This window comes from Melanerpes formicivorus, unplaced genomic scaffold, assembly GCF_026170545.1.
Source record: "Melanerpes formicivorus ecotype bairdi unplaced genomic scaffold, bMelFor1.0.p_v2 SCAF_3, whole genome shotgun sequence".
NCBI classification, from domain to species: Eukaryota; Metazoa; Chordata; class Aves; order Piciformes; family Picidae; genus Melanerpes; species Melanerpes formicivorus.
Window position 1 is genome coordinate 13,724,037 of NW_027142355.1, and position 22,020 is coordinate 13,746,056.

Here is a 22,020-nt window from a genome sequence, read left to right on the forward strand (position 1 = left end):
GGCTGCCTGTTACACTCTTATCTTCACCTCCTGTGTCCTTCTCTCAGTGCTCAGCCAGTATCTGCTGCCAGGCTGCCATGAGGAGCAAAAGCCAGAGCCAGGCTCCCACTCTCACTTCTAAAGAAGAAAGGAAAAAGAAGAAAGAAAGAGAAAAAGAAACTTAGTTTAGTGCATAAATGCAGTCACTGAGGGCAGCCAATACTTTAACCTCTATGCTGATGAGCCGAAAAACAAATCTGAGGATTTGGTCCCCCCAGAGACAGGGTCTCACATAAGTTATGAGCTTTGACACCCTCATGAATGTCCCGCCCTGGGCTGCAGGTCAGGGAGCGTGGGGATAGCGGGACAGATGCTGCAGCCTAGTCACTGCCTGAGGACACCATCCTCTCCCAGCCTATCAGTAGGGCTCCTGTCTTAGAGTTTAGATAAATTTGCGGGTATATTAAATAGTTTTGATGCAGCTACCACTCAGTTTGTCCTTCAATCATATTTGAACCCACAGCCTAGAAAGGTTTTGTGGTAGCAGTAGGCAAGCAAACTATATCCTTGCAAAATACTTGCAGCCCTGTGGGCTGCAGTTGTGTTCGTTAGATAAAAGTGCTGAATCTTGGGTCTCCATGCAGGTCCACTGACACTTAATCACGTGAACTGTATATTTTAGACATGTTTTAAATGCAGAAATAATATGGGGAAACTCTCAAAATCTGCAGTAAAATGTATTTCCAGGTCTCTGCAAGTTTAGTGATCATTAAATAAAAGAGAAGATGTATCTTTTATAGTCTTCCTTAGGATTTACATCCCACTTTCCTTCACACAGTAAACTGTTAAAACTGTCCTGTTGTGTTAACACTGTGTACCTTGGGTCCTTGGGGTTATTCAAGCTGGAATAGTGGAGTAGAGAGATAAATTAGGTTGTTAAATGGGCTAAGTGTTTCTTTTGTGGCCACTGACATTTCAAAAAATTCTTCAGATAAAGGCTACCCACGATAAATATTTGCAAGTTAATGAAAGCCTTGGAAACTTGAGTTTGCAGATGTAACATGGGTAAATACCCAGCATTTCTTCACAGAAATCCAGAGCACTGAATGGATAGTAGGAAACAATAGCCATGGGCACGAATACTTGTTGCAGGAGATGCCTCTTTATATAAGACATGTTTATTTAAAGTACATTGAAAATCAGATTTGCAAAACAAGACTGAACATTAGAATTGTAAATGACCGGAGCCAAGCGGAGTTTCCTCCAATAGGTACACTCCTCGCCTGGTGCTAACAGGGCACAGCAACACAGTGGATGGGAAAGGGGAAGCAGCAAATGGCATTTTCTTATGCCTGCATTGCAGCCACAGTCATACCTTAAAGGAGATATCATCTAAATTAGGAACATATAAAACCAAGAACCTTAATAATTGTTGTGTATTTGCCTTTGGCAAATTTAGGTTTTAGGCATAACAGATGATCAGAATAATTTTAAGCTCAAAGCCCCTCCCACCACCTTGTGTTTTAAGCATGAGCATAGTTTATTTGCTGTAAAGCAATGTCATGCAAATAAAATGTATAAGGCATCAAAACATAAAAACTTTCTACCCTTTGAAAGTCTTCACCATTAAATTCTGTTATTATGCCAGACAATACAAAGTTCTTAATAGTTGCTCCCTGGTTTGGAGATTTTTTTCATCTTCTATTCTTTTTTAATGGCTAGAAGATTAATGGTAAATGTAAAGGTTTAGGCTCACCTATTTGATAACATCAACAGTGTTTGTGAAGAAATGCCTTTCTGAAAAAAGAAAAAGCATTTTAATATTCTCTTTTATATTCATACCTCATTAAAGTTAATGAGCAACAAAGAAATACAAGTTTAAACCCATTTGAATGAAAGTGTGTACAGTTAAATGCTTTCAGAAGAAATCATGAGATGTCAGCTTACAGAAGATGCATGTTATACCAGCCCACTGCAAAAGGGAGCAGTCAAACAGCTGCTATTGTTCCTACCCTAGAAAGAAATTAAAATCTCGTAATAACATAGGCATGGAAGATGCCTACAATTTCACATTTAAGCCTTTGTTTAGAAATGGTCTGGGCTCTACTTAAGAGCAAAGTTCATGTAACTGGCAAGGCAAGACTGCATTATTATCTGACTGGCAAGTCCTGAAAACAAAAAAGGGATTCATCCCAACGAGTTGTTTGGCATGACCAAGGCAGCTCCAGAGCGCCAGGCCTCTCTGGTAAGCCCCTGCATAAATAGGAGAAGAAAACAAGGAGGCTTCATGAACAGAAGACTTTGTTTTGGAAGAAGCAGCAAGATTAGCTGCTAATTACTTTTGTCTTTCCTGTCTAGCATTTGCAGGCCAAATGCTTCAAATTTGTTGAAGCTGAACTTCACTGACAGTGTAGATTCAACTTCACTGATAGCCCCAAGCGACATGGGTTTCCTCACACTTTAGCATGGTCACACTCATCCTCCCAATTTATTTCCTTCACTGGGTTTATAAAAAGACCCCATACACCATGGGATCTCTGAGGAAATGCTTTCCAGACTCCAGTTAAAGTGCATTGATGGTGCTGATGACCCACATGTTGAGGTGTACAGAAGAGGTTCACCTCAACAATTTGTTTGGGGGTTTTTTGAGTCTATGTCTGGGACAAGAAAGGATGGAATGGAATGAGATGGGATGGGACACTTGTCCTGAGTATCTTGGTTTTGTTGTGTGCTGTGGTTTCAGTGTGAGCATTTGCCGGATATATTGCATTCCCCGTCTCCAGAAGACCAGCTGCTGTACAGTAAAACTCAACCCTTATATCTCGGGATGACAAATACATCTGAGTTATGGTGTCTGTGGGCCCAGGGATACCACCACTGCCAGTAATGCAGAAATGCTTCTTCGAGGGTTTATGGACAGTTTGTCCCCTGTATCAGCTGCAAAGAGTATTTCCTCTGCACATCTCTCATCCTTCTCCTCTAGCCATTGGTATGTCTTTCTTAGCAAAACTTTTCAAAAGACAAAAGAGACACAGGTCTGCTTTCTGTGTCTGCTGGTCAAGAGGAAATGCATACAGCAAAAACACTGCATGCTTGCATGGATGAGTAGAAAATAAATACTCTCAGTGGAAAGATCTCACTTTGAGAAGCCCACTTCATAGTCTTTATCAAGTATAAGAAAATCCCAGTTGCTTGAACTTGTCTTGTTTTCAGATGTTACATGCTATAGCACAATGAATAAACAGTAGTTGTAAGCTGGTGCTCCATAGCTATCTTATGTGAAGCTGATCATGTTGAAAGTGTAGGCAGTTTCCTTACTTTTTGTCATAGAAAGTTATTAAAAGCTGTGGACAAGACTTGCATTGGGATTCTCCACACAGTGACAGTCACAAGAGTGTTCTTCCTATGTTTTTCCATGAAAGGGTTTACCCAGACCCAAGGAGTTTGGGCAAAGCTCCTTATTGCTTGATGGTACTTAATAGCTCCCCAGCCTACCTTGATCCTTGCAAAATGGTCTGCTGTGGCCACATTAACAAGCAGACACTCACCTGTTAATGTGGTTTTCAGTTCTGCTTTCGGGTGTGAACTCTCTCCCTGAATGAAGTGAGCAGCTCCACTGCCTGAATAATCACTTCCATAAATTAATATGGGCTGCAGCCATGTCCATCTGTGCTGTGATTTCCCCCCACTGCCCATGCCTGGAAGGGTCCTGTACCTCCTAAGTAATTATTTACATTCCACCTATTTCATTCTCTACTGCAGACAAGTCTTTACTCATTTCTCATCTTGATATACTCCCTGTTGTTTTCTGCTAGAAAAGTACTGCACTAGTGGTGAAAGCCTGTGTTAATCTCCATCCTGCAGCATTGGGTGCTTTCTGCCTGTAACAGGAGATAGTTGTAACTCAGATGAAGAATCTTGGATCAGAGGAGTGTAAAAACAGAGCTTACTATGATTTTTGCAAGCTTTTATTTTGCTTCGGGTGGGTTGGTCTTAGGAATTTTTCTTAAATAAGCTGCTTTCTTGTTATTAATAATAACATCTTAGTCTTGTTGTCAATGGGAGAAGGATGAATGGGAAATTCTGGCAGAAGATATGGCATAAACCCCTCATCATCAAAATCAAGGTACTGTATTTACCAAGAGTAGCAAGGGGATATGAAGCCAGCATAGAATCTCTCGTGGGGACTGGCACATGCTCATGTGTAGCTGGTGGCCTCCTGCAAGCTGACAAGGACAGCCTGGTGTAAGGCTCCCTCCCTGCCCAGCAGTGCTGGAGGTTGCTCAGAGTCAGGGGACATGCTTGTGCTCTTGAACAGAACAAAGTCTTTGAGACTGAGTGAGGTCTGATGTGATTTACAGGTTAATCATACTCCTATGAGTGAGACTGCACCGGAGCTGGGACCAGGAAGCAATTTTCCTTTAGGCAAAGACCAGCAGGGTCTGGAAGCATCATTTGATTCCTTTCCTCTAATGTACAAGGCTTGGTCACAGCCTTGGCTCCCTGCAAATGTACTCAGAAAAATGTTTTCATGCTGTTACAAGAATATCCAAAATTGTGGGGTTTGCAATACATTGGATCCCTTGCTTTGCTGACAGACACCATTAGCATTGCTCTTCTATGCAAAGATAAGCCTGAAATGTGCAGGAGTTTGGGGAAGCACATATTGACGTAGATGGTTAGATTCCAAGGAGGCAGGTGTTTTGTCTGGACTAAATGTCTGCTAATATCTATATTTGTTGGATGCAAGAAGCAGGGTTTGAGGTCCAAAATGATCCCTTAGAGTCCTGTGTCCTTGAATATCAGCAGTCCAGGGTGTCTGCTGGATTCCCCACCAACAAAGCCTGGATAAAGTGGCAGCCATGCAAGTGGGACTTCCTCATCCTGCCCTATGAAGAAGAGGTTAGAGGTCTTGTGAAACTGTAAGAAACAAAGGAGAAAGGAGCCAGTGAGAAAACATAAAGAAATAGTGGAAGGAGGTGACTAAGGAGAGGCACAAGGCTTCCATTGTTAAAATAATAGCACAAGTGGAGCCATTACCTTTTTGGCCTTGGTTTACTGAATGTCCTTCCTTGGTAAGTGAGGCACAGTTTGTAGAGGAAAGGAGTGGGCTGGCTGTGCTAACGATCCTGGCTGCTCTGGATACTAAGCAGCTGGAAACAAAGAAAATTGCCTAAAATTCATCAGCAAGGGCCCTATCCAAATCCCAGTGACTTCAGGGAGCTCTAGCCTGAGTGCCGAAATCTGCTGGCAGATTAGCTATCCCTATGCTCCCAAGCTTATTTAGGGAATTATCTCTCGGAGAAAAAAATGAAAAGGCGTTGTTGGCAACTGGTATGGTGGCACCCTGGCAGAGGCAGCTGGTGTCCCCTCCTCCTGCAGCAGTGGGAGCCCATCGCTCCCATCCCCTGCCACCTCCTTTTTAAAAAAAATAAGAGAGCTGGCTATGTCTGGCAGCCCCCCAAACTGACTGGCTGACTTTCCATGGATGCTGGGCAGAGGGTGCTGAGCTGAGGTGAATTTGCTCAGCCGAAGCCCCTCTGGCACACTCTGGCCTCACTGGCGAGCTCTAAGTGGAGGGAAGCAGGAGCACATGAAGGAGAACATGTCCCATTGGCAGTAGTTTTGCTAGTGAACTTGCACAGATTTTGCCTGCACAAGATTTTTGGCATGAGGAAATTGTATTATTAGTCTATCACTTTTACAAGCATTGAAATTTATGAGGAGGCATAGATTAAAAAACAAAACAAAACAAAGAACAGAAAAATAAACAAAACCCCCAACCAAACAAAAAAAAAGCCCAAACAAAACAAAACACAAGCTAAACAAATATCCAAAGATGAAAAATAAATAAGGCAGCTAAAAAGGAAGCTTTGGAGCCAGACTGACTCCTCAGTGGCTGCTGTGGAGCTCAGTTTCCAGGGCAGTGGCCAGGGACTCCTGCCAGCTGGAGCAGCAGTGGGAACTGCCCCATCCCCTACACCATGTACCACCAGTCCCTTTCTTCTTTACAGCAGGATCATGGTATAGCGCATTTCTCCATCCAACCCAACAAGGAACATGACTTAAGCTCCATTCCTAGTGAGGTGCAACCCAGTAAGATGGGAAACTGCAGCAAAGTTTTGGTGGTGGTGGTGAACTTGGTCTCAATGCAGAGACAGTAGAAAAGGCAGGTTGGGCAGATGGCAAGGATGTCCCTTGGGCCACTGTGCGTGGGCTCTCCGTCAGCTGGGTGGGAGGTGGGCCAGCAAAGCAGCCTGCACAAGTGTAGGGCAGCTGCATGGTGCCATCCACGTGGCTCACACCTCCATGGAGGGAACCTTTCCCTCTGGCACTGAAACCAATCCAAGAGGGAGCCCCTGGACAATGCCAGTTTTACACTTAAAAAATGCTGGCAGGTAGGATCTCCTTTCCATTTACATCATGTCACTACCGCTCACCCAGCCTGTCTGCAGGCACTGGTTGGGATCCAGCAGCAGCGTGATAGATGCTTTAAACCCTGGTAGTATTGCTCCCATCTCCCAATGCTGTGGTCCTGCCAGCCCTCTTTTGGTAAAAAATGTATTCTTTAATGAATTATTCTACTTGCCAGTGTTTTGTGTTCCCACGGGGTTTGCTTCTCGTCCTGGTGTGAAGGGCCTGGGCACACACTCTCAGGGCCCTGAAACTGCCTCACAGGACATATGTGGCATATTAAGGACACACATGCCCTTCCCAGGAACTCACACACTGACCACCCTGAGCGGTCCTGCCTTCAGCTCTGTGTGTGTGCATATGTGTTATTTTGAAGATGGTAGTGGAGAAAGTTCAAGTAAAAATCCCTCACTTTTCCCCAGCAGTGGGTGCAAATACAGCAGAGGCAGGGCTGGCGAGGGACAGGGCTGAAAGAACAGGGGCTGGAGCAGAGGGACAGAGGAATGAGGCAAAAGGGTGAACAGAAGTGGAGAGCTTATGCACTTCTCAGCTGGGACCAAGGGACGGAGACATGGAAGCATAGAGGGAGCAGGGGCAGCGACTCAGGTGTTAGGGCGGGGACCAGGGGCAGAAAAAGGGTATTGGTAAAGGCTGGGAGCCAGGGGCAGAAGCTGGGGCGGGAATACAGGAGCAGGGACAAGGCAAGGGCAGGAATCCGGACGCAAACAAAGGGCAGGCAGCAGAGCCCAGCACGCAGCCCTTGTCCCCGCAGCGGCAGCACCGCACACCGGCGCGCAAAGCGAGGAGCGGGAGAAGCGGACGGCGGCGGCGAAGGAGGAGGCGGCGGAGGAGGAGGAGGCAGAGGAGGAGGGGAGGGACCATCCCCTCCCTCCCACCTCGACACCGGGGGAAATAAATTATTCCCAGCCCTCACACTCCTATCTCCGTGCCCCGCACCCCGGCAGCGGCAGGCGGGGACGGCACAGACTTCGGCGGGTGCAGAGGGGCCGCCCCTGCCCGCGCCACGCTCAGCTCCTCGCCCGGCGCCCGCCTCCCCACGAACTCCCGCGGGCCGCGGCGGGGGACAGCGCCCGCCCCGTCCCGTGCGGAGCGGAGCGGCGCGGCGGCCCCGCCGTGCCCTGGATGCCCCAGCGGCGCCGGCGGCAGCAGCATGGAGAGGCGGCGGGGAGTCCCTGGGGGCTGGCCCTGCCTGCTGGCCGCCCTGGGTGCCCTGCTGGCGGCAGGCCGGGCGGCCGCTCCCCGTGCCCGCTTCTCTCCCTTCTTCTTCCTCTGCACCCACCACGGCGAGCTGGAGGGCGACGGCGAGCAGGGCGAGGTGCTCATCGCCCTCCACATCGCGGGCAGTCCCGCCGCCTACGTGCCCGGCCAGGAGTACCACGGTAGGTGCAGGCTCCTGCCGTACCCGGCGCTGCGCGTCCCCTGGCCACGGGTAGGCGAGCGGCCGCCCAGTCCCGCAGCCGCGCAGGGGAAGGGCGGGGTGAATGGGCACCCGGGACGGGAAAACCATGTGCCGTGCTCCGGGTCACCTGCCCCGACGAAGGGCTCCTCGGGACGCCCCGACTGTGCGAGACCGAGTCTTCACCTGCCCCAGGCCTGGGGACGGCCTCCACCACCCCCGTCGCAGCGCCGCTTCGACCAGCGCGGCTCCGGGGAGGCGCACCTCAGAGCCAGAGTAAATTGAGAGTCCTCTCTCTTTAACTGGCATAGGGTCGGATCCAGCACCTCTTAAGTTGCTAGAATGCTGTCCCTTTCCCACTTTAATGTCTTTCGGACCAGGCTTGCACCGAGCTTATCACCCGTCTTGTGGTGCCGCAGCTTGTGGCTGCCACTCGCGGGCCACCGAGATGTGTCCCCGCAAGGAGCACAGAGGCAGCCTTGGCCGGGGCAGCCAGCCTGTGGCACCCCGCGGAGGGGATATAGCAGCCACGGGCGAGAACGGTGGGTCAGGCATTCACAGGTGGCTTTGAACGAACGTGCCCAGAATTAAAAAATAAACCTGCTGTGGTAAACGCCCAGGCTGAAGAGAGTAACCAGAGTAGGCAAAGTTGTTCTCACAAAGTAAGGTCTTAGCGATATATCATGGGCGAGAGGTAGCCCAGAGCTGACCACGGCCTCGCAGGCGAGTCGGCTTCTGTGGAAAACTGCTTTCAGCTGCAGAATACCCCTTGTAAGCCCGCTGCTGTTTTGTTCAATCGCCTTATCACCATTTCTCTGTCCAGAAAACTTTCATGTGTGATACCTTTTTTTAGTTCACAACCGAGAAAGACTGCTTAAAGGTATGTTCACTAACCCTTCCTCTTTGTGTCTGCCTGAGGTTTTGCGATGCTACATAGTAACACCTAATTCTGTAGTAAGCAATAAAAAGTCAGGAAAACCCCCCAATAATATTTATTTAAAACACCTTGCTCAGAAACAGAAAATTTTGCTGTAGATGGAGTTAAAATCCTGACTTTTATACATTCCAGCTCAGAATTGAAGTTTTAGGTGAATAATTTAATCACTATGTGAAGATTCTGACTGATATATTTTTTTTTTAAACTGTAAAGACTGAAAAAAGAGAAACCCAAACCACACCAAATATTTATTTTCACATGATCTAAGGGGTCCTGAAGTTTTTGTCTATGTAGAACCTTTAACAGTATAGTGTTGCCAAATTAATAGGAAACTTTTGTTTATAAAATATCGGTGTTCTTTTTAACAAACGACGTATGTAAATTGCACGACTTCACCAGATGATTTTTTTTCTTAGAGATCTGTATCTTCTGTCCCATAGTGCACGTTCAGATCCGTTAAATCGTGTTTAGCCTGCTAAACAATACATGTGCGGGGGGGGGAAAGAAGCTGAAATGTCCATCTTTCCCAACTTTAAGTGCTAGATTTTTAAAAATATGGTTCAGCTACGTAAAGAACAGAAGCACCCCCTCGCCCCGCTGCGGTTCTGTTTTCCAGTTCCCAGACGATGCCTAAGCCCCGTTACAGGGGAGAGGGGGTTGTGGCGGGTGGGGAGCTCTGCGGCAAGGACTGGGTCAGGGGGCTGAGGAGAGGGCAGTCCGGGTGAGGATCAAGGGGTGGGGTGTTTCTCCGAGACTGCTCTTCTGCCTCTGGCGTCTAAAACTAGTGTTTGAATTTTAAAATACCAGCCTGCCGAGAGCCGCTCCAGATGCGCGTTAGCTTTCAGGTAGCCGAGAGTGGGCTTTCCGCCGCTGCTTCTCATCCGACAGCGTAAAACGCGACGGCTTTTAATATAAGTCTTTGCAACAGTTTTTTTTTTTTTTGCTGCTTTTTCTCCTGGAGCCCCTGTAGCTTTTTTGGGGCCGCTGCTGTCCCTGTGCTCCGGCTGCGCGCCGCTGTCCCGGCTCTGCGCGCTCCCGCTCTGCCTCTGCACGCCCCCGAGCACCCTGCACACTCACCCACAGCTGCGACCCGGCGCGCTGTATAAAGTGGTGGCTGCTCCACCTTCCCCGCTGGTTCTGCTGGTCCTGTCGCCCGGCTGAATTCGTACAGCGGTTGCACTTTTCCTCAGGAGCCGGCGGTGTTGGTGCGGCTCAGCTGCAGCATCTTTCTCTCAGGGGCCGGCATCTGCCCCCGGGGCTGCCATCGGGCTGTGCAGGGTACTCTTCAAAGCCTCAGCGTCAAGAAAGCGTAAAGAAATTAGGCGTGTTTTAAGGGTCATACTAATAATTCTTACAAACACAGAGGAAACTCCATAGACTGAACTTGAAAACTATGTTTACACATCATAAGGCACAGGGACAGCGCAGGGTGAACCAGCTCCCATCACCCCTCTTGCTTGCAATGGCGATTTTTTCAGTCCTGTTCATGGGTTACACACACACCTGTGCTGAAACAAGGCAAGAAGCACTGTCTGTTTGCTATCTACAGTGCAGCAGACATACGCATGAGCTAAGCACACTCACTTGCTCAGATATTTTGAACTGTCTCATTTGAATATTTTTAAATATACAATTATCAGTGTTAAATATAGCACAAGGAAAAAAACCAAACAAACCACACATCTAAGTATGTAATCTGAAGAAATAATTTGGAGCAATCTGGGCTTTTGTCTAGTGTAGTTTAATGTTACTGAAAAACACAAGTCTGCACTGGCTAAGCATTTATAATTTCAAAATTGAACTTTAAAGATGGTCTTGTGGGGATACAGAGGTGGAGCTCTAAGTTGCAGTACAGAAGCACAAGAGAAAGGGAGGTTTACATATGCACAATACAAATTCACCTGCTCGGAGAGCATGTAAAAATACACTGCTCTGACTGCAAGTTCCAGTGAGGCCCCATTTTACACTCACTGCTCCATCACACAACAGGGACAGGTGACAGCAACATCCAAAAGCATCAAGTGTTTGATGCAAAAGACTTGGTTGGGAACCAGGTGAGCACAGGACCTTCTACAAGTGGCTTCTCTGACACACTGAACCTGCACTTCATTCCCTCATGCATTTGAATTTCGTAAGTAAAATGAAGGCAATAATATTCCTGACTTTGCACAGCTAAATTAGATACTTTGTGATTTAGCACTTCTCCCCTAACCCTTAAAAACACTCCAGAGTTGACCCTATTCCTGCAATCAATAAATGTTTTAAAATTCACTCACTGACTGAATAAGACCAGTTATGCTGCATATAAATATGCTCTTTTGTATACAGGACAGATCTGATAAATCAGTAAACAATTTTATTACCTTTGGCAGACTTTTATTCCTTGAATGAGCTTATTTCAAATTTAATTAAGCCCTTGAGCTGGCAAAGCACTTAAGCACTGGTTCAAATGCAAACTGACAAAGTGTGCACTGGTTTAATGTAGGCACCTGTTCAGCTTCCCTCCAGCCAAGTGGTGGTCGTGTGTTTGCAGAGCTGCATCAGGGGCCACTTGGCTTGTTCATAGCTTTGCTGGTAGACAGCAGTGATCCTGTTTTGTTTTTCTCCTGGGCTTTCCACTGTAATGTGCAGAGCAGAACACAATTTCTTCAGGGAAAAAAAAAAAAGCAACACTATACATTGAAAATTTGTATACAAAGTCTTTTGGGTTTATTTGTAATCTGCAGTCAATTTTGATTGCACATGTCAATGTGCCTTCGGTACTGAGAGCATGTGCCGTGATTTACAGGCAGATAAGTACATTGGAAATGCATGCAGAAAAGAGGATAAACTTGATTGAACACTGAGTCTTCACTGCCCTTAATCACAGAAACCTAAAAATGAACAGTCAGATTTGCAGTGTTTAAAATATACAAATGGATTACCTTTGCACTCTGTTTTTCCTTATCCCTGTTTGTTGTCACTGCAAACAAAGCATTTTTCCCAAGGTTTCAAATTTAGATCTTTTAGGAACTTTGAACTGTTTTCCCATGATTGATGTTAAAACACATCATTCTACCCTTAAAATAGTTTTCTTTAATGAGACTTGAGTTTCTATGTCACTCTTCATTGTTCTTTTTTCCCTCCAGAATGTATTAACCTCCAGTCCCCAAATGTTATCAGTTTCCATCAATGACTGTTACTATTCTTAGATATGCTGTATATTGTCTGAACCCAGTGCTTTGATAGGCTGTAAAAAAGTTCTCAACTATTTTAAGAGGTAGTTATGCACTCTTTCAGCACAGATTAAAACTTGTTTAAAGTCTGGCCTATTCCGTCTTTGTTATTAATCACTGTATTTAAGAAATACAGATTGTGACCTAATACCTGTTTTCATTTTGGTTACTTACATTTCTGGTACCTACTTGGTCTGGTGGGCATTTTCATTGCAAATTATTATTGTTCAGATGATTTTAAAAAATTAATTATATATATATATAAATATTGGAGTCTGAAGTGAGGGAGGGGAAGAAAAAAAATACCTTAGGAGTGAGCAGTGATGCTGCTTGAGGTATAAGCAGGAATATAGTTGAGTTATAGATACTTTCTCTGTCAGTTGTGGCAAAGTGTAGAAAATTTTAAGTGAGCCAGTAGAAGTAAAGAGTGCACAGGAGGTGAGGTCAGTAATAGCTCATTGGTAATAAAGAACAGATTTTGGCCCATGATTTCCACCATCAGCCTGAGAAGGATGTCAGCTTCTTGATTTTTTTGCAGGGTATTCCCCTCAAAAACTTCCATTCAACCACTTACACCTTCTTCTGATCTTTAGAACAGTGAAGGCTTCCATCACTTTTTTGTTTTAAATTAAAGAGACGTGTGGAAATGTTTGGCCGTGGGAGTCCAGTTAGCTCCAGGAATTTTTCTATACTTTTTAAGAGACACTTAAATTAAAAATATGAGGCTGGCAATATGTAGCAAGGGAGAAGGAGTTATTGAGAACGGGGAAGATCCTTGTTTTTCAAGTCTCTTCTTTGAGGCCCCAGGCAATATTTTGCAGATGCATATGGGTTTCAAAAGAAAAATTTCATCTGGGGTCAACGTTTACAAAAAATGTCCTCATCCCCCAAAGCCCCCAGAGTGCACTGTTACTGCTCTGATGTATTTAGGGTTTTTCTTGCATAAACTGAAATTTACAAAAGCAAGGCTGATTTCTGAATACCTTGGTTTTTTCTTTACGTGGACTGTTTGTATTTGTCATGTATGACCTTAGTGAGTGAATGTGACTTCCTAAAACTTGATGTTGGCCAATGGATTGTCTATATTCCTGAAGCTCTTGTCTGGCGCCAGGGTTCATGTGGCGTGTCTTCGCAAATTTTATAAAGTCGTGCTTTTAAGGTTTCTTGACCAGAAACCAATGAATGCCAACCATAAAAGAAAAAGGTAGGCAAGGTCACAGCTGACAACCTCTTCCAAACCATGTTTCGTTAGGGAATATGTTAAATTTTAACGGGTTCAGCTGTCATTGTTCTAATTCATGGGCCAAATCAGTGGTCAGCAGATGGTACAGCCAAAGATGTGGTTAGACATGGGATTGATGAAAGGCTGTAGAACTTCCACAAAGGCCTAAATGAGCCTTTCTTGCAAATTTGCTGAAGAGATGTAATCTCTGGTTAAATCCTTTCTCCCTTCATCAAGCCACTGCTCCCCCCTGCAAAGGAGACTTGATTGCCCCAAATAGCAGAAATCAAAGTCAGCACGACATGCCAGCATGACCCACATTTGTCAGGTGACATCTGACAGTAGAACAGAAACAGCATTGTGGGTACTATGGGTCTGCATGAGGCATGTCTGTATACATTAAAAAAAGTGATCTCTGCCTCAGTGAGTTCAGTGACTGAGGCTCAGAGCTCCCTGTGAGAGCTGGCATGTGTGAGTAGACCTTTCCCACAGTGTGTCACCCAGAATTGAAGTCAAGGAAGAAAGGAAGCCCATAAAAGGTGAAAGGGTACAAAATTGTGTTTCAGTGGAGGTTTTACACGTATTTTCTGCTTTCTGAGTTTAAAGGACAGATTTTTTTACTATGTATAATTTATCTGTGGAAGTCATTTCTGAAAGCAGTCCATACTATCAGCTTTTAATTAGAAAGTTAAAACAAATATTTTTCTATAGAGAATTTATAGTCGTAAAAAAATATGAATAAGTATGTACAAACCAAGATATAAACATGTTTCTCCAATGTTTTCTGCATTGATTATTCCACCCAACCCACACTGGTTCATTAGGTAGAAGCGGGTGAGACTGTCAGACTGAGAGCATTTCTCATTTTCCTTATTGTTCCCTTGATCTGTATTTTTGAAGGCAAAGTACTGCTGTGTTTTTTGATGGTGCAATACAGTATTTGCTGCCCAGGGAGGTGGTGGAGTCACAATCACTGGAAGTGTTTAGAAAGAGACTGATGAGGCACTTGGTGCCATGGCTTAGTTGATTAGATGGTGGTGCATGATAGGTTGGACTTGATGATCTCAAAGGTCTTTTCCAACCTGGTTAATTCTGTATTCTGTATTCACACTGACTGGTTGAAGCACCATTTTCAATCTGATAATAGACGTGGTGATACAACTGAGAGGGATTCAGATGCAGCTTTCATTTGTGTTGTGTCTCAAGCCCTACAACTGTGGTTTAGGTTTGCCATGAGTGTTTGCTGTATGGTGAGGGAAGGAAATGGCACTGTCTTACCTCTGAGAATAAGCAACCTTTCAGACAGGCCCTTGTTAAGAGAATTTCAATAGTCTCTGATGAGAGGTTCAGTCTTTTTAACATGCTTCCTTTCTTTGTATTAACATTTCCTCCCTTTTCATCAGGCATGAAAGGTGTACAGAGTGAAAATATGTATCTTGAATGTTTGTGTAATTCACACTTTTCCCTCCATACTTGTGACTAGCCTCTGGGATAAACATGGGACAAACTCTGGCAGTGCAACTTTCAACATCTGGTAAAGCCCAAGCATAAACTGCTTGTGAAACAGACCTTCCCAGTTTGTCAGATGATGCCTTCTTCTTAGCCAGGTTGTCTTTGTTTCCCTGCCCTCTCCCAGGTCAATCCTGAAAAATTAAAGTCATAGCACATGTCACAGTTTGTGTGGCATGGGCTAGGTTGTGCCAACAGATGGTGATGCCCATCCCTGGTCCATGCCTGTGGGACTTTCTCCCAGGTGGTGCCCATGGGTGACTTTTTTTGTTTGTTTTAATATATCTCTCACTAGACCATTTGCCTTCAAGAAGGCAATGTCAGAGTGGTTGTGTATGCTGCCTGGAGCAGGAAAACCAGGGTTTGTGAGGGGTACTAGGGTTTGTGCCTGTTTATTCCACAGCCCGGAACCAGGCATTACCTTTGTCCTTCTGCAGCTGCAGAGGTCCTAGCTAGGGCATCTGTTGAGAAGGCATCCAACAGCCAGGCACAGGGCCACAGGCTTCCTGCCATCACCTCCTGCAACCATCCGGAGCAGCTGATGCCTCCTGAGCACAGCAGTGCTTCCTGAGCAGCTGGTTTAAGCTTAGATTCAGGCAGAGGCACCTGTGGACTTGTGCATCATCTCACCCCCTCAAGCATCACCTGTGTCACTCCAGACTTCCTTTGCTGTAGATGTTGGCTATTCACTCTTGTCCTGCTGCTGTCAGCATGGCTTTCTGTTTAGGAAGACTTCTTGATGTATGTGGGTTTTGAACACTGGTGGCCATCTCGACAAGACTGCTCTCCCTCCACTCCAGTGGGATCCCTGGTCTTCCAGGGGAATAAGGACATCCCTGATTGCTTCCTTGTAATGTTTCCTCATGACTCCTTGTAGGCAATGCTTGCATGAATATCTCAGTCTAGACAGGAGGAGGTATGTGGGGGAAGAATGGCCTGTGAAAGTTGCAGGGGTGCAAGTGTGGAGTTCAGGCACTCCCGCAAAGGCTTTTATTGCAAAGCAGAGGGTGTTTTCCACAGTCTTTTCAAGGTCCCTCTTGCCACATCTTTTTCATCCTGGAAACAAAACAGGAGGCTGTTCCTCTTCCTCTCTTCTTTGATATTAATATTGGTTGCAAGAGTTTCACAAGCATCTCCTCGGAGGGGAAATCAGTGGTGCTTTTCCAGCCCACACCTGCTGAAGTTCAACCTGCAAGAGCCCTGAGTGAGAGCAGGTAGCAAATCCACCTCCCTTCAGGTGCAAGCTTGAACCTGAGTTTTAAAAAACTTCCTTTCTTTCAGACTCCCATATTGATGCAGGTTTCTCTTCAAATTGCGTAAGTGCTTCAGTGCTGTGTCCAAGCACTTTCTCACTTTCCCATATCCTCAGGGTGACAAACACCACATGGGGTATGCTGCAGGACTGGTGCTTCCCACAGAACTTTTCTGAAGGGATGTCTTGTCCCACTCCCTGAGAGGAAGGTGATGTGCCAACCTGAAGGACAACCTGTCCCCACCTACTGGCTGAAGGGCCAAGTGTCAGCAAGGGAGCACATCAGATGTATGGTGGCCTATCATGTCTCCAGCTGTCCCCTCCTCTTCTCCTCTCCCCTGCTCAGGGGAGGAAGCAGATCCAGAAGACAGTTCAGAGAATTTGATAGAGATACCTGGAGTAAAGTTTGGTTTACATTTGGTGGATGAGAAATCCTTCTGAGTGTAGGGGTTCACTAGATGTTGTGAAACCATGTGTAAAACTATTGGTGTCTCCTCCTGAAGCAGAAGCCTGAGAGCATGCAGGGCGGTCTATGGCTTCTGCCTTTGGTTTTGCAAGATACATCATAGATAGAATTGGCAGTGCCCTTGCTCTTCTTCAGCAGGGTGAGCAGATGAAACATCAGAGATCAGGCTGAAGATCCGTGTACCTTTCCCTGGGTGGCATATACTCATATGTATGCATCTCTGTGGCTTCTTGTTTCCATACACATTGGGCTGAGGTGATCAAGTTACAAACCAGACAGAGCTGAAATGCAAAGAATAGACTAGACTAGACTAGAATTAAATTAAATTAAATTAACCAGGTTGGAAAATACCTTTGGGATCATCAAATCCAACCCATCACCCAACACCATCTAATCAACTAAACCATGGCACCAAGTGCCTCATCCACAGTATCACAGTATCACATTATCGCTAAGGTTGGAAGAGACCTCGAGGATCATCGAGTCCAACCTATCACCACAGACCTCATGACTAGACCATGGCACCAAGTGCCACATCCAATCTCCTCTTGAACACCTCGAGTTTCTTCCTAAACACCTCTAGTGATGGTGACTCCACAACCTCCCTGGGCAGCCCATTCCAATGGCCAACCACTCTTTCTGTAAAGAACTTCTTCCTATCATCCAGCCTAAACCTCCAAAGAGCTCTTGCACTATGCTTAGCAAAATTATGATCGTCTCAGACTAGCCAGAGCTATTTATTCCACCTCATGTCTGCTTGAAGAGTAGTTTTGTAAATACATGGGTATGATGTGACAGAGCTGTAAGACAAGAAGAGGGTCTGCCTGACAACCCCAGTTTCAGCTGTGAATGTGTCTTCTACTGTCTACTTATCATTCCTTGCTGCCATGGCTGAATGGACACTGGCACACCTTCCTTTGTCCCATTCCAGTATCTGGCTGTCGTGTTTGTACACAGAGAGATCCAGATGGTGAAAAACACGCAGTGTAGAGGGCCTCACTGTTTCCTTCCTTCCACCCCTCCAATGTAATTTTCAACAGTGCAGTCAGATGATCAGAAGCTGGTGAAGCAGAAAAACTCCAGTCCATACAGTGAAGTCCATCAAGCAAGCTCCCTTTCATGCACAGGCACATATCTGGGAGCAAATGCTATTTTGTATTCCTTATCCTGCTGCATCACATTTGGCTCATCATTTCTGGCTCATCCCAATTTGGCTTTGAAGGGATTTGTGTGTTGATTGTCCATGGGTAGCGTATGTACGATGCTCCATAGGGATGTATGGGGAGATCACGATAGTTGATGGTCTGTCCATATGCTGTGCCCATCATAACAGATAGGAGGGAAGGAAAAAGGAGAGAGCGTACAACACTCCCTCGCCAGAAGAGTTAGAGAAATCTGGCAATATTCTGCTCTATATGGCTGAGAGGTAATTTGTGGTCACAGTATTCAACATGTCTGATAAAATATTCATAAATGAGATAGAAAGGACACAGAAAATCATCTTTCCTGTATAGGTTTCCTGTTCTTTTTCAGAGGAATACCTCCTGGCAGAACTGGATCTGCCCATATGAGTCTTGTGTGAGGGAGCTGTTCCATCCTAGAAATGAAAGCGATGAGTAGGTGATCTGAAAACAGCAGCACGACCCTCTGTGGCCTCTCTTCGTGTCAGGCCCTGGGATGTGAGAAGTCATTTATCACGTCATAGGGCTTGGCAAAGTCTCTGCCATTTGCCTTCCACTTTTCCCACTGTTCTCCAGGACAATACAATAGATAGGAAAGAACAAGAAATATAGATAATATTTATCTTTCTGGCTAAACAGGCTGTGGTTTCCAGAACACAATAACCTTTCAGTGTTCCTATCTTGCAGGGAAAATACATTGCTAGAAAAAAACAACCTTCTGTCCAGAATTAGACACATTCATCTGGACACTGGATGAAATGATTATTGATTCCAAAAAGTGCAGAGAGAAACAAAACAACACAACTGATCTTTAGATCCTGGTTTAAAAAAGTGCTGCCCAGCTTTGCAGGGCAGCAGTTTGTGGGGATGTCTGGTACCAAAATTAAATATCATAAAGAGCTGCAAAAAAATGTCCTAGTATGTTTGAAGAAAGGACCTCTGGCTAAACTTCAGTGGTAAACATTTTTGTAGAGCAATTCTGACTCTGGCCCAAAGACTGTAGCCTTCAGAATCTCATTCTGATTAGTACAAATATCAGATACCTCTAGTAAATGTTTTAATTCTTTCCAATTATTATAGTTGATTTGCTGATGACTAATACCTCATCAGATAGGTTTTCAAGTTGATAGGATTCTTGCATGCAGTGCAGGACTTTAGAACTGATTCAATCAAAATTGCTGTATTTGTAGTAATTTCATTTAATTGTGGTTTTGTGAAGGGTGAAAACTGACAATGTGTTTGGAAAAAAAAAAGGTAAATGGAAAATGGGGGGAAGGGGGGCAAGGGAAGCATTTGAAATAACTTGCTTATATTTTCAAAAGAAAGTTTTAATTTTGTTCTGGAAAAGTATCTCAATTGTGAAACTCACTGTGGAAAAGAAAAATGAAGTAGCCTCATAATCAGAAAACAAAATGAAGCCTTTCTGCTTGAACAAAATTCTTTATCTAATTCTTTTGGGTTCATTGAAGATTTTCATATTGACCTAACTGATATTTTATTTTGTGTGTGTGTGCTAAACCTCTCAGTACTTCTTTTATGTTACCCAATCTGATCTCTTTTTCTGTCTTTTTCTTTTCATTTTGGTCGCTGAACCAAAACTTGAGCAGTTCTACTTCTGACAAGTTGACCATTTAATTTCCGGCCACTGAACAGATCTGATTCAGAGAAGTCACCCCCACCATTCTCCTTGCATTTGTTCCCAAAATAAATTACAGAAGAATAATTTGCTCTTTGAGGTACTGAAGTGCCTTTGGTAGCAATACTGACATTTCCAAGGTAACAGACTCTTATTTTTCTACAATGATACCTGTGACTGTTATGTGGCTTCTGATGCATAGTCTGACCACAGTTGCCTTTACATCTAGTCAGTGTTTAGTGTTCTTTTTAAACAAAAATATTTTCCCTTATTCAGTGTTCAGTAAAAAAGGTGGAATACATCTGTCACCTGTCTCCTTCTGGATGTCTACAATTAAAGGATATTTCTTCTTCCAAACTTGAAAATCTGCTGTAGTTCATCAATAGAATTTGGATTCATTTAACTAGCAAAATAGGTCTTTGTGTCCTTAAAATTGTTGTTGGTTTTTTTTTTCAAGGAATAATATTTACAGGGTTGTCAACCTCAAATAGAAATTGATTGCTCAGAGTAGGTGTGGAAATTGGCTGTGAGAGGTGCAGGTTTATTTAATTCAGGGAAATGATCCACCTTGTTCCTCATTGCCCTGCTTTTTCTTCAACCTGTAGCTAATGCAGTTATGGAGTATAATGGAGTCACAATGTAGCTCTGATGTTTGCAGAAATTGCCTCAACCAACTGAGGTGAAAAAATGCGGTTTTGGCTGGGGCTGGCAGCAGTGGTCCCTCCCCAGCCTCAGGCAGCCCAGATTACTCCACTGAGCATCTGTGGACCTTTTCACTCAAAGAGATCTAAGTTTTGTTTCATCAAGTGGTAGCAGATGTTAGGGAGCTTTAATGGCATTCATCAGTGAATGGAAGCCAGTGTGATGGCATCTGGCTGTTTTCTTAGTACAAATTGGTTTTTTAAACTCTAAAGTGTCTTTGAACCACAGTGGTTGTGCCTTACACTCTGGCTACTCTTCTTCTGGGACCTTGCCCAAAACCCTGATGTCCAACTACCCCCAAGGGCCTTTTTCACAGTTAGTGAGGTTACACCAGGGAGTAGATTCTCCTGCTGTATGTAACAGTTTCCATTTGAGAAAACACACTGTAAAATTAATGGTTAAGAAACTCTATTGAGTGACTTGCACCGTAACTATTAACTTTTCGTTCCATATCTACCACACCTGCACGCCTGTGGCAGTTACTATTATCTCCATGCAAACAGTCAGAAACAGAGAACCTTTTTCTCATGTAATTGATGTATTTTCTCTAGAGAATGTAGATTTCTTATGAGATACAGAAGTTGTACAGATGCTAGTAAGCATACCTCAAATCTCTAAGTTGACCAAATCATTGATAAGCAACATTTGCATGTTCTGGCTGAAGCCTCAGAGTGTTCCAGCTTCTAACACTCCAGGAGTGCAGAGAAGGACTGTGGACCCTGTGAAAGAGGATCAGTGCCAGCAAATCCCACATCTCCTTAATGTATTGTGTAATACAAGTGATGAGACAAAAACTTTGGGCAGCTTTAGCTCTGCTCTTTTCTTAAAAACGTTACCAGTTTACTCCTTGAGCCAAATGTCAGGATGGGTAGATTCTATCCCCTTTTGTGTCATGGGAATCCAGACCCTGTGTCCAGGTGCAGAAAGGTGAGGTAGAAGGGATGGCCATGTGTGAAGGACCAGTCAGATTTTCAGCTTACCATATTATTTCCCTCTTCTTCTTCAAAGAGCTGAGCTCATTGCTTAGAGAATGTAGCCAAATTGACAGCTTCCATCTAGTAACTTCCCCCCAAACTAGTAGGCAGATGGGAAAAAAATGCCCCAGTCAAACAATCTGGGTAACATTCCAGTTGTGTGCCAGTTCAGTTCTCATCCCTTCTGCTGAGTTTCACATGTGTTTATTATGTTTAGCATGCAGAGTGTTTGTAATGAATTTGAATTAGAGGGGAATCATCATCTTTGTGCTTTCTTTGACATCAAGAATACTGTGTATAAAGAGAGATTGACACCTTTGTGATTGGCTAGACCAGAATTCGATGACCTTTTTAGTTTCAGGTTTTACTTGATGGTGTCTTCTGTAGGTATTTATCATTGAGGCAAACCAGGGATGAATGACAATACCAAATCACACCTCCTCTATTCCTCTTGAACTATTTCAATATAATGAAAGTAAAATAATAATTTTTTTGTAGACTTAAATGCGTATCCCACAATGTGTTTTGTCATGTACCTGTCTGTTCTGTTCCTTTTGGCTCTTTCTTGTTGCAGAGAATCAGATCACTTCTGGGATACATATTGGGTAGCTACCAATTTAAAGTGATCTACAGAACCAGAAGAGGTGCCATGAGCAAATATACGTGAGTTGGGTGGCAGAGATATCAATATACATTTCAAGGTCCTGGGTACTTAGCAGCCGGCTTACTGTCTGTGTTGTGGCAGGCTCAATGTAACTCTTAGCATATACCAAAATATAGCCCAACTGTCTGGTGTTTTAAAAATCCCCCTTTAATATCTGGCTTGTTTTGTGTTTGTGGGGGCACATTCTATGTGATACAAATCTGGTAATATATTGGGAAGGAACTAGGAATTACTAGAAGATCTCCAAGTTCTTAAAATAAAAAAAGAATCCTGTGATATGCTTAAACATAAACTTTCTTAAATGCACCAAACAGCTCAGGCTCCTTTTCACTTTCCAGGAACACAAAACTGTCAAGGATGCAAATTGAAGTTTTTGTGACTTGTTCACTGTAGGGGTACCTTTCATTGAATTTGCAGCCTGAAAAATCCTGAGTTATTTGAGAAGCTACAAA

General features: G+C 44.5%; 1 protein-coding gene across 2 annotated transcripts in view; it reads left to right on the forward strand.

The window, feature by feature from the left end:
- Nucleotides 1-7,332: 7,332 nt before the first annotated feature.
- Nucleotides 7,333-22,020, forward strand: part of RELN (reelin) — a 290,574-nt gene continuing 275,886 nt past the window's right edge. The window contains exon 1 of one of the 2 annotated variants that reach the window (XM_068167080.1): nucleotides 7,333-7,793. In XM_068167080.1, coding sequence (XP_068023181.1) covers nucleotides 7,565-7,793 — 229 coding nt within the window. In that variant the 5' untranslated portion in view covers nucleotides 7,333-7,564. The remainder of the gene's footprint in view (nucleotides 7,794-22,020) is intronic. The other variant, XM_068167089.1, reaches the window with a different exon arrangement.